Source organism: Chlamydotis macqueenii, chromosome 3, assembly GCF_036417535.1.
Source record: "Chlamydotis macqueenii isolate bChlMac1 chromosome 3, bChlMac1.mat, whole genome shotgun sequence".
Taxonomy (NCBI): Eukaryota; Metazoa; Chordata; class Aves; order Otidiformes; family Otididae; genus Chlamydotis; species Chlamydotis macqueenii.
In genome coordinates, this window is record NC_141558.1 from 106,741,563 (window position 1) to 106,757,696 (window position 16,134).

The following is a 16,134-nucleotide window of genomic DNA, read 5'->3' on the forward strand; positions in this document are numbered from 1 at the left end:
GACCCGTCTACATCAAAATGGGACATAGTGACACATGACTGAAGGCTTATTATGAACTGCTTTGACTAATTATTTTTGATATTAAATAGCTGTATGCTTTTTCATACCTGTGAAACTAAAATGGCAGTCCACGTTTGTTTGGACCCTGTTGTATTGGAATCAAGCCCACAATCTAGGGCTGTTAATAAGGAAGAAGAGGAATGAATAAAGTTGATGAGTTTAGACTTTTACTTCTATTATCTTAAAAAAATCCTCTAGGTTTTTTTCATGCATATGAAAGGAAGAAAGTAAAAGGAACTTATGAAAATTAACATTGGCTCTTATTTTTTATGCTTCAAGGTGAAATATTTTAAAAATATTATTCATTATTAATGCTTTTATTGTTCTATTAATAACGCTAGGATTTTTTTTAAACACTTCAAACAATTCCTTTGACTCTCTGCTTTGTAAGGGAATGAATAACTTCTCAAGCTGGAGCTAAATACTCAGTTAACCTGAAAACAAAATAGAAATACAAAGCACACTGATGGTGATTTTGTGTGAGATAATTTCAATTTTTTTTGAGAAGTTGAGGGATCAGTTTAATGAATAGACAGACAAAATGCTGTAGTTCAAAATTAATCTTCTGATTAGTTGTGCTTGTGGTTTGATGATATCTAAAGTAGGTCCTGACAAAAGCAATGCTTTCTGGATACCCACACGGATAAACTCATAAAAGAAGCTCTTTGCCATAAGACAAATTATTCACTTGCCGTCTTCCACTACAACTTCCTGACAAGCTGAGATGTAAATGCAAGTGTTGGTATTTTTGTTCTCATTTTTTGAAGCTAGAGACTTCAAACCTCAAAGCTGTCTGCATCTGGTTAGGAGGTTGCGTGCCGCTTTTGCGGAGTGGCTGCCTCATAAAGCTAGGCGCCCTTGATCTGGTAACCCAGCAAAAGCGTATGGCAGGGCTACCATGAGTATATGTTTCAGTTATAAATTCTCATCTCTAAGGTCTTGCGGTTTTTTTTTTTCATCTTTTATTTGGACATTAAGCTTGCTTTCACGCAGGCCTGGTCTTCCCCGGAGAGCTGGCATGAGCTGTATTAGGAGCGTAGCCCCTAATTTGAGTCTCGAGCATTGACAACAATCCCTTCTGTCAGTCGGGCAGGCTGGTGCCTGCAGCTCAACTTCTCTGGACGTTGCAGCACGGGCAGCCTGGGTTGCTTGTGAATAGGCCTTTCTTTGCAGCCACATGCTGGCTGGCGGTGGGGCCACCCGCGTTCTGCGGGCTTTAACTGGGGTGCTGCAATCAAGCTAATTTTGCTGTAGGGACAGTCACAAGGCTTCAGCCTTGTAGAGACCACCGTTTTAAAAAAAAAAAAAAAAAAAAAAAAAGAGCTCTTGTTCAGCTTGGTGAGATCCATTGTGCTGCACCACCGCTCTCCATCGCGCAGCCCGTGACCATGGGCCTGGGGAGATGTGGGAAGGTGCATCGAGGAGCACTGGAGCGTGCTGCGATCCTCAGCTCTGCTCGGCTCTAAACTAAGCTGAAGTCCATGTGGTACATTTGGATTTGGCGTATATCACTCAATTTCAGAGTCATTCCTTGACCTTCACAAGTTACACCTATTTCTGAGTAGGTTTACTACATGAAATTTAATAGTTTCCAGAATTGAGGGGGAAGACTGACTGTTAACATAAATAGGCAGATTTCATATTGTTCTAATAAAATGATGGTTTCCCATCTTGCCTTTTTGACATTGCTGTTTCCAGCTCCTATAATTTTAAATGGCAAAGCTTATCAAGGAATAAACGTACTCTGGCTGGGGAAGATACTCCAAAGTGGGAATTTTTGTTAACCCTGAAAGAGGGATGTTTGTTACGATGGAGTGGCTGGGATTCAGATGTCACAGCATCTCTTTGGAAGTCATACATGTTTTATTATTGCCTGCAACAGTGAGCAAATGAAGGTTAAGTTTTGGGGTTGCTTTTTCTGTTTGGTGTTCATTTGCCTCCCTAGCACTGCAGCACTAGTTAGGCCTACTGAGTGTGCAAACCTCCTGAAAGCAGCTTGCCGTGCACTTAGGACCGGCAAATGCACCCACAGCCACTGGAAAAGTGTCCAGTTGTGCAGGCAGATGCGTGGCTCTTGTGGCACAGGAGACCTTATAGCAGCCTTCCGGTACCTAAAGGGGGCCTACAGGAAAGACAAGGAGAAACTCTTTAGCAGGGCCTTTTGTGATAGAACAAGGGGTAATGGTTTTAAAATAGAAGGAAGCAGAATCAGACTGGATGTAAGAAAAAAATATTTTACAGTGAGGGTGGTGGAACACTCCCAGAGTCAAAGTTTCTTCCCCAGCTTGTTGGGAAGTGATGGATGGTGAGGAGGAGCTGGAGAAAGATGTGTGCTTGCTGCCTGCTGAGTGAGTAGCACTGCTGCTCTGGTAGAAAGACAGGGTAGCACTCTTGGGCTCTCGAAGATGCCAGTTTGTCCTCTTAAACTACACACTTGCTCAGTGGTGTGCGAAGTTGTTTGTCTGAAGCTGTGGAAGGTCTGAAGTTCCCAGAAGTGTATATGCACTAAGAAACCTGATCTTGTAACATTTAAAACATCTTTGGCAGGTTGAGGTATAGGAAATACAGTAAAAAGTGCATAGGTCTATAGAGAGGAGGGGGTGTGTATCTGTATATATTTAGAGTAGATATTTTGCCTCTGGTGCTCCAACAAGTGATATACAAGTTGTCTTCCACCTGTATTGTACACAGTAGTTTTAAGAAACTGCAAGTGATTTTGAATTTTAGGAATGTTGAGCTCTACAAAACTTTCTGGGGCATTTGAGATAACTGTTGTGCATGTGGAATTGCACTTTAAAAAAAGTAGAGAGTGCGTTTTGCAGAGTCTGAGGCTTAACAAGTTTTCACTTTGATTTCAACTGCAATTTTTTTTCCAGTTCTCTGGAAAAACAGGTCTGCCTCCTCAGCATAGTGAGGAACCCGGGAGCAGGACCACATACTTATTTCCAAATAGCAACAGTTTCAGTAAGGTGTGGTTTCTAATTAAAATATTTCCTCTTAGCTCGTATGCTAAAAATCTGCATTGCAACTTACATATATTATTAGTATAATTATTTTAAATTATTCCTCAATTGCTCAGTTTTTTCTTAATATTCAAGGCATAATTTTATATTTATGTGTTGCATATATTAACAGCAACAATGAAATAACAAACTGCAGTGTATTCTTATTCTTCTTTCAGAATATGCACGAAGTGTAGATTGTTACCTTGTAAAGAATGTGTACAATAACATGTAAGCTCTTTAATAAATTAGACAGAGAAACAAAATTACTCCATCCCATCTTTTGGACCTATTTTAAGTATGTGCCTGTTGTACCAAAAAGATTAATTCACCCTGCATGCCCCATCACCTGGCCCTATATGGCACACACATCTGAAGTTTAGAAGGATTTCTCACACCACTTAAAATCCAGTCTATTTTTTTGTTTTGATTTGTGGGTGTGGGTTTTTTTCCTTATTTATCCATCATTTTAAAACTATGAATTATGAACTGTGATTATCAGCGGATTAAAATTAGATTCCTGGCTATGGTCATTTTATTAACAGGGTAGCAATTCTGCCTAGCAAAGCAGGCCTTTGGGACTGAGCAAACCATGTGTCTGCCTCCAGCATATCTGAAAAGACCAACTGGCAGAGTGTCTTTGTGGGTGGCATAAACGCGGCTGTTAAAGTCATTTGGCTGGAATTGTTTGCAGTCCGGCTGATTGTGCTTATAAGCAAGAAGTTTAATGTTTTAAATTGGTGTTAGTCATTGTCAAGGAAAGCAGGGCTACTCCCAAGTAAATAAGGTCAGTGAAACGTGTGTAATGACTGGTTATTGGATGAGTGGGAAGCTGCTTGAGAGAACCAGATGGAATATGGACATATGTGGGTGGGAAGGAATTGAGGCAGATAGTGCCTGGGGATATATTGTTCTTCTGCTGTGCGTTGCTGTCCCTGCCTTCTCTCTCTCTGTTGGAATTAGCAAGGATCTATCTGTGTCTGAAGAGCTGCTGTGGTACTGCAGTTCCCAACTGTTGCACAGGGTTAAGGTTTAAGAGGATGACCCAAGGTCTATGAGCTGAATGTGCTGCAGGGAGAGGATCTCCCTCACAGTGGTGTTACCTTTGAATTAGAACTTTTAAAATTGATGAACTTTTTTTTCTCTGTCTTCACCACAGGATGGGTCACTGGGAAATATTGATGACCTGGCACAGCAGTATGCAGACTACTATAACACCTGCTTCACGGATGTGTGTGAGAGGATGGAAGAGCTGCGCAAACGTAGGGTTTCCCAAGACCTTGATATGGTATGTAGAGAAGTTATGACTTCATTAACAAATGATTGCCATTCATGCCCCGGATGAAGAATCTGTATTTCAGCTTGAAGAGTTCTACCCAGGACAATAACTGTATGTGATGGTGTTCACGCACACAAACATTTCAGCCAACTCAATTAAACACTTGGAAATCAGCAGGGTTTGTTTTTTCTAGGTATTTGTTATGATTCATTAAGCCTTGGATTCTGCATTTCTTAGTTCCTCTTTAATTAGAGTACTTTTTGCTTGCACACGTTTGCTTGCAAACCTCAACTCTTGGAGGCAAGACAGTGTCTGACAAAAGCATTGTTTCCTTGCTCCAAGATGCTCCCAGTGTGAGCACAATGAAACTATGTGCTATTTTTCATTTGCACTGTAGAAACTGTTAAAGTACCACATCTCAGAACTCCAAGGTGCAAATACTGGTTTCAGGCTCCCAAATGTAAGCAATCTTCAATTTTGTGAACCCTTTTCCATTACTACACGTTACAGAACCTGGAGTGGGGGACTCTGAGTCACGAAGTCCTTCAGGCTGGAAGAGACCTCAGGAAGTCTCTAATCCAACCTTAGGCTCAAAGCAGTGTTAACACTGAATTCAAACCAAGTTGCTCAGGGCTTTATCTTGATTAGGTTTGAAGACGTCCACAGATGGAGGCTTTGGAGCCTCTCTGAGCAACCTGTCATCTTAGTGAAATTTTCTTTTTTTTCCTGATAACCTATGAGATACCCCCCATGGGAATTTATACCTGTTGTCTCTTCCTCATGCCATGCACCATGGTGAAGAACCAGGCTGCATCTTTTGATAACCTCCCCATAGGTACCAGCAGGCTGCCAGTAGGTCTTCTCAAAGCTATGTTTTCTCCAAGCTCTTCTTTCAGGGCAAGGGTTCAAATCCTTGAGCAGGTGGGCCTTCACCCAGACTTATTCAAATTTATCAGCACCTGCCTAGCATGCAGGACTGCAGAGCCAGAGGTGGTGGTCCAAACATGGCCTGACAGATGCCAGGGAAACGGGAGCAATCACTTCCCTTGGTCTCCTGGCTACGCTGCTGTTGGCACGGTGTGGGATGCTGCTGGCTGTCATTGCTGGCTCGAGCTAAGCCTACTGTGCCCCAGGCAGAGCAGGCTGGCCCAGCCAGTCAATCCCCAGCCTGTGCTGGTGTGTACGCTTGCTCGTCATCAGGAGCAGGACTTTGCATTTGTCCAAGTTGAATTTCCTGAGGTTCCTGCCAGGCCACTCTGAATGGCGGCCTTGCCCTCAAGTGTATTAACTGCAGCCTGAGGTGGGCATCATCCATTCCCTTGATGGAGGTGTCCTCTCTTTCCTCCTCAGGTATCTAACAGGGTAGGCCGCTGGACTACTCTGCTTGTAGCTGGCCTCCAAGTATGACACATTAAACACTACTCTTAAAGCCCAACCAGCCAGTTTTTCACCCATTCAGTTGCGTAAACTCTTTGGGGAGTCCCACTTTAGCCAAAACTGGTCTATATGCAGGTCATCTCCATACTTCATTTTTGTTAAATTTAAGAAGGAATGTTTTAGGAGGCCTATCACAAAAAACTTCACGTTTTCACTTGTTGGACAATTTCCTTACCGACCTGTTACATTAGTAAAAGTTTGTCACTGCTTAAGCTCTGTATGTATGTGTTACTGATAGCTGTGCTTTTTTCATTGTAAGCTTCTTTGTTAGTTTTCATAACATTCATAAAGATCATCTTTGAGAAAAAGTTGTTAAATCTGCTTTGTTAGGTCTTCAGTGTTAAGTTTGTGTTTCCTGACAGATTGTGGTTTTAGATACAGACTTACAGACACTCCCTTCAAGTCTTGTCTCACAGCAAATGAGTTACTGAAGGTTTTTTTTTGTTTTTGGGTTTTTTTTTTTTTTTTGGGCACTTACGGTTTTGCTGTGGTGGTAACTTTTGTATAACACATACAGAAACTCATAACCAAAGTGTGGTTAATACCTCTACGGAGGCCAGCATGGGATCTGATCATAGTTCTGATCATCATTCCTCTGCAAGATCAAATCCTTTAAGACAACTTTGGGAGCTGAAGCTGTGTAATTGTGTCTTCTACCTTTGCTTCCCCAGGTCCTAGCACTGACTAGCAGCAGGGAGTCGTTTGCGTCCTTTCTCTAGCAGCTGTACCTGATGATGTGGATTACTTAAGGCTACTTTCTTTCTTCTTAGGCTTCCAGTTTAGCAACTGAGAGGCTTCCAGAGCTTGTACAGACTACGAACCTCAGTTACACAATACACGGCTGCAGGATCAAGGCAGAGAGAGTCATCTCCTCTGCCTTACTGAAGTTTGCTAGTTCCTTCTTTATTTTTAAATGAAAAAAAAAAAATCGAATGTATTTTGCAGATCTGTTGCTGCCAGTAAGTTCGAAGTGTTAAACAAAAGGTTATTGCAGGAAATCCCTTTGTAGACAGACCCTTGAGGCTTCTGTGGAAAGAAGCTGATGGCACAGAATCATGGTTCTTGTGAAAATCCCCATGCTCGGCATACCTGGTATTCTGGGTAGCTGTTGGCAGCAACAAAACCCCCTTTCCTGGCACTCTTGGAAGGCAGCTCCTGTGCTGGGTAATGAAGCATGCCTTATGGCGGGAGAGGACTCCCTTCCATTTAGACAGATGGGCCTAATTTGGCTCCCTTCACTTCCGAAGCTGCAGAAGCCAGGCTGGGGAAAGCCATGTGAGCTTAATTAACTCACATCAAAGGTGCAGAGCTTCACAGTGGTTTAAATAGATGTGAGCTAACCCAAGACAGACCAGTGAGTGATTCACTAGCTCATTCTGCTTAAGAGAAGCTATAGTCAGAGAAAGTGTGAAAAGACATCCTAGAGACTCCTCTTCAGTGGCGCTCATATTGAGTTTGCTCACTTTAGGAATCTAGTAATGACTTCTTGACCTGTCAGGTCAGAGAGAAGATATTGCAATTGAAAATGAAATTAGTGGTCAATTTTTGCTACGTCCATCACAACTCTAATATAGTTTCTGGACATCAGATAGCCATTCTGCTGATAACATGAGACTATAGATATTAGCCTGCTTCCACAACAGCATCCAAACAGCGCTGACTGCAGCTGAAACTTGTTCTCAGGCTTGACTTGGGTATTCAGAGAGCGGGAAATGGCCATGTTGACTAGAATGCATTTTCAGTGTGATAAAGTAGTATGCCTGGTTACAATCTGCTGTAGAAAAAGGAGTTGGTTTAAACAGCAGATCTGCCAAAGTGACTGCAAAAGCACTAATGTGAAAGTGACAGAACAGAAGAGTGACTCATTTGTTGCGATGTTTTTCCTCTCTTTACAGCTTGAGGAAAGGTAGTATATTTGCAGAGATTTTGGAATAGTGAATGGGGAGTAATGGTGGGGGAAATGCCAGCTTCGTAGCATATCCCAGATGTGCTATGATAGCAAAATATATGCACTAGATAACAAATATATGCAGCCTCAGAATTATTATGCACCAATATTATTGGGCTGTTAGTCTAGCCTGGCTTTGCTCTGCCATATGTTACTCTCCTAGCAGGGGTGAGGAGGGACGGTGCTGTTTGTACACCCTCTCTTCCGAGCAGTAGGGTGGTGCCAGAGCTGGAGGTGGGCAGTACTTCTGCTCTCCCTTCCCCCCCACGATGGTGGTCTTCCTCTCTGTAGCAAAGTGCTAGAACAGAGCAGAACTGATGTCCATGTCATCCTAGTACAAGTTTTCAGGGTTTTGTTAGAGTGAAGGTTACTGACTCATGAGAAGGGGGTACCGCAGGATAAACCCAACCCCTGCAACTGAGATCGGGTCTAAATGGGGAATAACGAAGTAAGGGGAAGAGTCTCTGTTGACAGCTATCTCAAAACTACGGATCCCATGTGCCAAAAATTTCATAAAGCAAAACGTGTTGGTATGCATCTTTAGATTTTATAATAATGAAAAATCAGGTGATCAGCAGCTGTGATAGAGCTGGGAGACTGCAGATTAATTTTTGGATGGAAGTTCTAATGTCTTACAGAATCATAGAACAGTTTGGGTTGGAAGGGACCTTTAAAGGTCATCTAGTCCAACCCCATTCTGAAAGGCAGTACAAGTAATAAATAATACGTAGCAGAAGCCCAAAAGGACAAAGTTAGGTTTGGAGCTGCTTTTACTGAGTGCTCCGAACAAAGAGGAAGACTGGGTCACCGCAGGGGTTGAAGTGTCCTCTAAGAGTTGCGCGGAGAGGCTGCATCAGGAGGAGCAGTGTGCTAACAAAGGAGTGCCGGAGCTGGCAGAGCTTTGCCAGGAACATGTCTTTAGCACCGCCTCGCCCAGATTGCCCTTTGTGGTATTTCCACTGGAAGGAGAGAAATATGACCTGTTTATTGCTGCTTCTGTACACTTTGAAATAATTTTAAGCTGTTTGGGAGCAAGTGTTGATATCTTGATTGTACATTGTACTTTCTAATCAACTCTCCAGCCTTTCCTATCATACCATGACCAGCCTAGATATACTACTCTGGAGTTTAATTTTTTTAAAAAGATCACATGGCAAAATTGTTTGGGAGAGCAGCATATCTTGTAACAAAACAGTAGCTGCAGATGGAGCTGAACACAGAGTATTTTTCCAAATAGTAGTGCTGTCAAGGATTGTTAGTTGTCCCTAACCACGATAACTGCTTTTTGCGTTTGGAATTTTGCCTCTGTTTTTATAACAGGGAATGTGCTTGGGTTTGGACATTAATGTTTGTGAACAGCATGGGAGTTGCCCACATTTCCTAGCATTTGGCCTATTCCTGTGCACCATGTGGTTTTTTGGCTGAGGAAGAACTGCAGTCAGAGTAGATAGAGTGGATTTTCAGGCCTGTAATGGATGCATTGCTGGTAATATTGAGCCGGACATCTGCTAAAATGCAGTTATGGCCAGAAAAGTGACTGTGAGGATGGCACCTTGTTACTGCTCATATCTGCTTCCTTGATGTCTTTGGGATCATATCCGCCTGGCTCACTGACAAAACCAAGTTCACTTTGCCTGTCAGCAGGGCAAGACAGCATTGATGTAGCTGTGAAAGAGCAAACTGCATTCTGTTGTCTCATCCATCACTGACAGCGGCCAGCTAACTGCTGCTGCCAAGGTCTGTATTGTGGCTGATGATCTTGAAGTCAAAGAACAGCTTGAGGTTTTCTGATCGACTCTGACAGCTATGGTTGTGGCACTGAGAAGCTGCACTAATCTTTTGACTTGTAAATTACATAAATTTAAAATGAATGCCACTGGAAAGCTACAAGGCACACAAGTATCCTCTTCCCCGCCCCCCCCCCCCCCAATCTATTTAATTAATTTTAGCATGTTAAAGGGGAAGTGTTGAGAATCTCTCTGTATACATGGTGGTAAAGTACAGTCCATGGTTTTGACATGGTTTTTAAGCAAGTCAATTTACTTGCCTAATCTCGTGTGTTTTTACAGTACCTGTAGATGTAAGAAGTCGGAAAATAGAAATGAACGTAAAAGCAACATAAGTTTCTTGCCTCGCTGCCCAACATGTATGTAGTCCACATAAGTCTTGGCTGTGCATGGTTTGGAAAGATGCTTAGCAGTTAGTTGTTTGATTACAAATTGAGTTGACCGTCTAGATAATGTCATCACAGATGGTGTGTGTCCAGCGGGGCAGAGTGGAGGAAAAGTGGCAAAAGTAATTACTAATTTGAGTGATAGAGTAATTAGGCTTTAACCTTTTCAGAGGTGGGTTTGGCTGATATGGTACTGCTGGTTGGTGATACCAGTGTTGCAAGACTACTTGAGAAACTAGCTAACCTTTACGGAAGGAGACTGAAGTACCGAGAACTGTTGCAGTCAGTGATTGATGTGTATTTAAGAAATCTCCGTGGGAGTTGGCCACTGAATCTGGCATTACAACGCTGAATGTCTTTGTGGAGTCTGCATGTGCCTGCTCTAGCCACATCTGCTGTTCTTTGCATCTCACATATATTAAAATCTCAGGATCCTAAAATGGACTGCTTATTCACTGCCGTGAAATGATCAGCTCTGCTTTGCAAATGCACTACTGGCTGCTTTTACCTTTGTCCTGAGAGGACACCTCTGTATGTTGCTGGAACAGGATCCCACTGTTTTATTTTGTCTTGCTGGCTGCGAGAGGCCCTCCAAAGTATAAACAACATTTGAGTTGGATTAAAAAGGTATCTACAGCACAAAAGAAGATCTGGAGAGCACACAGATAAGACATCCTAAATTTTGAAGAGTTTCCAGGCTTTATCAGGCAGACACACAAAAGAAAAAGTAGCAGTAAAAGACATGGACTTTCAAACTTTATTTTTTTTTCCCCTCCATTATAGCTTGAAATAGAGGGAGTTTTAGCTTGAAATAGAGGGAGTTTTGCCTGAATATGGATGCATAAAGTAGAATTACATAGAAATTACATAATAGAGATTTACTATGTGTGCAGTGTCAGTCTCTCAACATTTTAGGCTTTATCTTCATAAATTACATTCATAGTAATTTTTTTTCATCAGTAATGGAGCTTTTCAAAGGTAGACACAATGGAAATTCTCGAACAGACGGGCTATTTTTAGTGTCTCATGTATCACACACCAAGACAGCAAAGGCATTTAAATACAGAGCTGGCATTAAACATGAAAATAAAGCAAGGCTTGTTCCCTACACAGCAAAGTGAATACAGTTCTTAAACAGTTCTTAGTCTGCTTAGTACTAGCAGACTAAGTGAAAACCTCTCAACTTTCTGTTGAGAGCTAATGATCTCCTGCAGTCTCACCACTGTTTTTGTTGGAAGCCCATTTATGAATAATCCCTATAAGCAAAATCTGTCTATTTATAGACTGGAGACTCAGTAGACTGTGCAGCTATGGTGGGCTGGGCGACCTTATCTTCCTTTCATACACTTGGAGAGTCCTTGCTTTTCTGGAGCAGAATCTTTAGTTTAACATTTCTGGTCTTTGGAACTTGTTTGTTTTTAGCAATGTCAGTGTTATGGGAAGAATAGGTTATTTTTTTCTGAACTGGCAATACTGTTATGAATAAAATAATATTTATGTTAGAAAAACAACATCAGTTCTGGTAATCTGACTGGTAATTGTAGAGAGGAGAAACTCTCCTTAGTGCTATAAATGTTTTTCTAGCTATTCTTGATCTTTTAGCATCACCTATAGTCATTTTCTTGTCCCTTTACATTCAGCAGGACTTTTACTTTGAACCTAAGATCAGCTGAATATATTCTTACTGTGCTGTTCTTTTATCCTAGAAGCAGTGCATATCTGCTGGAACTGACAGACTAGATTTGTATAACTCTGTGATTTAATCCCATCGGAGCCGGAGGACTTTGTGGGGAGGGGGGAATTGGTTGAGTAACTTCAGCTCCCTTTGTGTTGTGTGGTGGGTTTGTTTTTGGTTTTTTTTTTTCTTTTCTCCCCTCTGAATTTAAAAATGACAGCAAAAATGGAAATGTACAGCATCATGCTGTCTGGACCATTAGGGAAAATTCATTGCAAAGGATATGATTGTTAAAAAAGAAAGCAAATTAAATTGTCATTTAAGAAGGTGCATCTCAGAGAGAAAACAAAACAAAACAACACACCAACAGAAAAAACAATACCAACAAATAAAAAAAACCCCAAACCATCCAAACTCTGGGGTGAACAGTTTCTGTGGTGTACAGCCCAGCTTGCCATTCACATATTACTAGAAGATAATGATGCCTGTCTGAGTGGCATCAGTCTGGGAAGGACAGCAATATGTATTGGCTGGTCAGAAGAGTGTCAGACTCTTGTAACGTGGTAGCAGCTAAACCAAAAGAAGAACGAATCTAGAAGGTGTAATGTCTTGTATATAGATTACTTCTCTTTGTCCTTTAGCCTGACTCCCCATACAGCCTCTCTGTATGCTCCTCCTGTCCCCCAGCCACTGCTCTCCAGTCCATCTATGTGTGCTGAAGACAGCTGACGGCAACTTCAGATGTCAGGTAACTGTTGTGCTAACTTGCACTTCGAAGTCCTGGGGTGGAGAAACACCACCCCAGGTACTTAAGGAATAGTAAGAATAGTGCTCAAGATAGAAGTCTTGAAGTTAGTAAGGTATTAAAAACCTGCACTTTTAAGAACCGTAACAGCCTTGCAGGTCATCAGGGAAAACAAACAGGTCTTAATCAAGAATAAATCAAGAGCATGTTGCGATGAGAATGAGAAACACATCACGAGTATTTGTGCACATCTGGATGTGCTTTGGAACATCTGTTTCTCTGCAGCAGAAGGATGCAAGGATGCTCCTCCAACAAAGATGCCCAGAGGAAGGCAGGCCTCCATCTGTGAATTCAAAGGGGTTGGGTTTTTGTTGTTTTTTTCCTTTTTGCCAGCCTGACCTTGCTCTTCATGATATAGGTTCTGATGCTGCACAGTTACTCTCCTTTGATCTCTCCATGCTTTATCTTCTCTCAGTGTTGTGTAGGTTTCCTATTTCAGCAGTGTTGCCTGAAGCACACAGAGAAATGCTCCATTTCAGACAAGATGATTTGTGAATTTTTTGTTTGAGGGAGAAATCAAGCAGTTTGACGAGATATGATTTCTTTGGTGGTTGATCAATCTGTTCTCCACAAAATAATAAAAAGGAATGGCTATCAGCTGGAAACCCCTCTTGACTCTCATATGCCATATCCCTCTTGAATTATATTTGTAAGTTCTCCCTGACAGTTTAGATTGCAGCTCTATCTTACATAAGGGAACAAAGTAATCTGAGATTACTACATCCAGATTTTCCCTGTCTCTAAGTCTTTTTTGGCCGTTTAAGCAAATTGAGTTGGGGAAGGCAATAATCCTGTAAAAATATACGTATGAAAATGAGTGGGTAATATTTTACAAAGGGATTCAATTTCAGTAGCTTATCAGAGGGATTAATTTCTTATGTTGCTAGGCATGATGAACAAAATTAGTCATGGATTAGAAACTAATTAAAGAATAAAGACTTGAAATGCTTAGCAAAATTTGGAATTCATAAGTTCCTTATGAAACATATACTGGTAACTCTTTGTTTGTGTCTGTGTTTTTTGCCTGTTGCTGGTGAAGTTCCTGGTAAGACCTCAGTTACAAGCATTTGGTTTAGGCTCCATGTGAAAATAGTGGCAGTATGGTTGTGTACCCATCATTTAAGGATGTAATGAAGGCAGTGGTTGCAGGAATAATGTCTTATTACATCAGTGGACATCGATGTGGAAAATTAGACAAATTTTTCATCATGTAAGGCTTTACTCACAAGTCATCCTGATAAATTGGGAAGATAAAAAAAAGCTAGCAAAAAAAAATCAGAATTTGGAAGCTTCCTTTTAAGACAAACTGTGTTGATAAATTCAACAGTATTTGAAAGTTCAACCTCCTCTACCTCCAAGGGGGGGCAGAGGGGTCACGTTTCAGACTTCAGTCAGCTTTCTGTCTTGATGCATCCACAGACCTGTTCAGGTTTCTCCTTGTTCTGGTATCCCAGCAAAGGTTAAGCCACAGTTCAAGTCCATTTTGACAGAAGAGATAGCTTTTAAAGTTTTGCGGCATGTGGGAGGTGCTGAAAGTCATGCAAATAAATGAGAAGGAAGTCAGTCATCAGAGTTGCTTTATTATGTTCATGTGGTAAACTATTGAAAGCCACATAATTGGAGCCTTCAGTTGCTAGCCTACACAGAAGCTCACAAAATAGTTTTATTTCTCCTTTGTGTAGCACTTTCCACCCTCGAAACCCTTTAAAAACATTAATTACCATTTGTTGTGTTGGTAATTTGAGTACTATTATCCCTATTTAGGCCTCACCTCCCTAAGATTCAGCTGCTGCTGAGGATTAACCTATGTAATTCCCTCATTCCTCTTCTGTAACTAAGTTTGCATCAGAGTAGCACAAAATTTAGGGTAAATTCAGAACAACTAAATAACAGAAAAGGGCATTAGTCTGAGTCTGCCCCAGTGTAGCTGTAAAAAAAGACTGGCCATGAGAGCTAATTAAGCAGTGCATGGCCAGTGAGTGAAGACAATCTGGGTTACCTGTGGCTCAAGCCTAAAGTCCAGTCCACTAGCCCACACTTTAAAAAAACAAAAGTATCTTAAGATTGTGCCAGACTATTATAACATTCCTAATGTGGCATCTTTCAGAGACCAGTCCTATTTTCCTCTGGGGTATGGAGATCTAGTGAAGAGTCTAGCTCTACTGGTCAATAGGTCACTGCCAGCTGTCTCTTCTTCTACCATCCTGCCTCCACTTTAAATGACTGTCTGATGTATGGCGGGGATAATGCTAATACAAATGCAGAGGCAGAGAGCTATACTACTTCACCGTGGAGTAGGCTTACATGTCTTCAGCAGTGCATTAGTTTCAGCAGAATAGCGTTAGCTGGTGATGGCAGAAAAAACTGCTACTTCATTAAGCCCCAAACTAAGTACTGTGTTTCAAACACCTGTGGGAAAGTATGAGAAATGAAGGTCATGGTGTGCAAAGTAGTAGGAGGTGGTGGTTTGATCCAGTTGTGTAGAAAACCAAAGTTTGGTTCCCTCCTCTGCCTGAGGAAACTTGAACTCTTATCTCCTGTCTTGAAGCGGAATGCTCTGCAATTTAATATTCTGTAGTCGTCTTAACCTTATCTGTTGATCAACCCTGTTCACATATATAAACAGTTCCTGGTGTAGCGATGGGAATACCAGCATCTCATCTTCCAGGTGGGCGTCTTCTCTACAAAGCTAGTGAATCTTTTCTTCTTCGCTTGCAGGTTAAATAATTTATATGTTTTAAACAGGGCTCAAGTGCTTTATTAGAAACAGAGTAGGTATGTAAGTCTCAGCCTAATGGGTTTTGGCTCCTTTTTAATTATTTTACTTCACATCAGAATGGTACTCTAAAAAAGAGCCAAGCTGCTGACCTTCTAGCAAAATTCAGGCTTATTTTTTTCTTGGTTGCTAGTTTGGATAACTTTTTGTTTGTAGGATAGACAATAGCAGGCAAATTACCTCCTTTGATCTCTCTGTTTACCAGTAGCCTTCCAAGTTAACAGGAAGACTGGAACTTAGCTTGATGCTAAGCTGGATGAGCGTTTCAGGGGACTTGGTATCTTTATTGGTTTTTCCTCTTTTGAACTGAGTTATGTTTAGCATTAGTGGATTAGTTTTGTTGTGGTATTGAATTGCAGGTGTAAACTTACACTTTTGCTTTTGAAATACACAGATGTCTTGTAGCAGTCCTCCTGATTTGCTAAGAAATATTGATGTTCATCAAAATTTCTTTAAACAATCAAAATGGAAAAGCACCATGATTTGCATAAACTCTTGAACTTGTCTTTGATAATGTGTAATTATGAAGCACCTCAGGAAGCTTTCCGTGACCAAATGATAAGGGAGCATGGAACACATATTGTTAAAAAGATGTAGAAAAACAAATCAAGTATATTATTTTCAATGTATTACTGTTTGGCTAAAGGTAAACAGTTATTACAGAAGCTAAGTAGCCGTGAATTTTTCTCACTGAATTTTTGATCCAAAGAGAGTAAAGGAGGTTAGGAGGAGAGAAAGGTGGGTATAAATTTTGACAATTGGACTTGCGCTTTGGAGCTTCCTGCTCAATTTTTCCATTCTGGTACAGGAGGTTATGAGCACTGAAGAAACAAGCCTCAGCTTTGGGCAAGTGAGAGCGGAATAAGGAATCTAAGAGAGTCTGGAGCAGGTGCCCCAGGAGCCAGGACCTCGCACTGCCTTTGTCGGGCAGAATAGGAAAGAAGGAAAATTTGGTCGTTGCTTGCTCACAAGGGTGAGG

The 16,134-nt window shown here is 41.3% G+C and overlaps 1 protein-coding gene across 2 annotated transcripts in view; it reads left to right on the forward strand.

The window, feature by feature from the left end:
- The window catches only part of SASH1 (SAM and SH3 domain containing 1), a 124,368-nt gene that overhangs the window by 20,328 nt on the left and 87,906 nt on the right, over positions 1-16,134 (forward strand). For both annotated transcript variants that reach the window (XM_086744717.1, XM_086744718.1), the window contains exon 2: positions 4,222-4,350. In XM_086744717.1, coding sequence (XP_086600843.1) covers positions 4,222-4,350 — 129 coding nt within the window. The remainder of the gene's footprint in view (positions 1-4,221; positions 4,351-16,134) is intronic.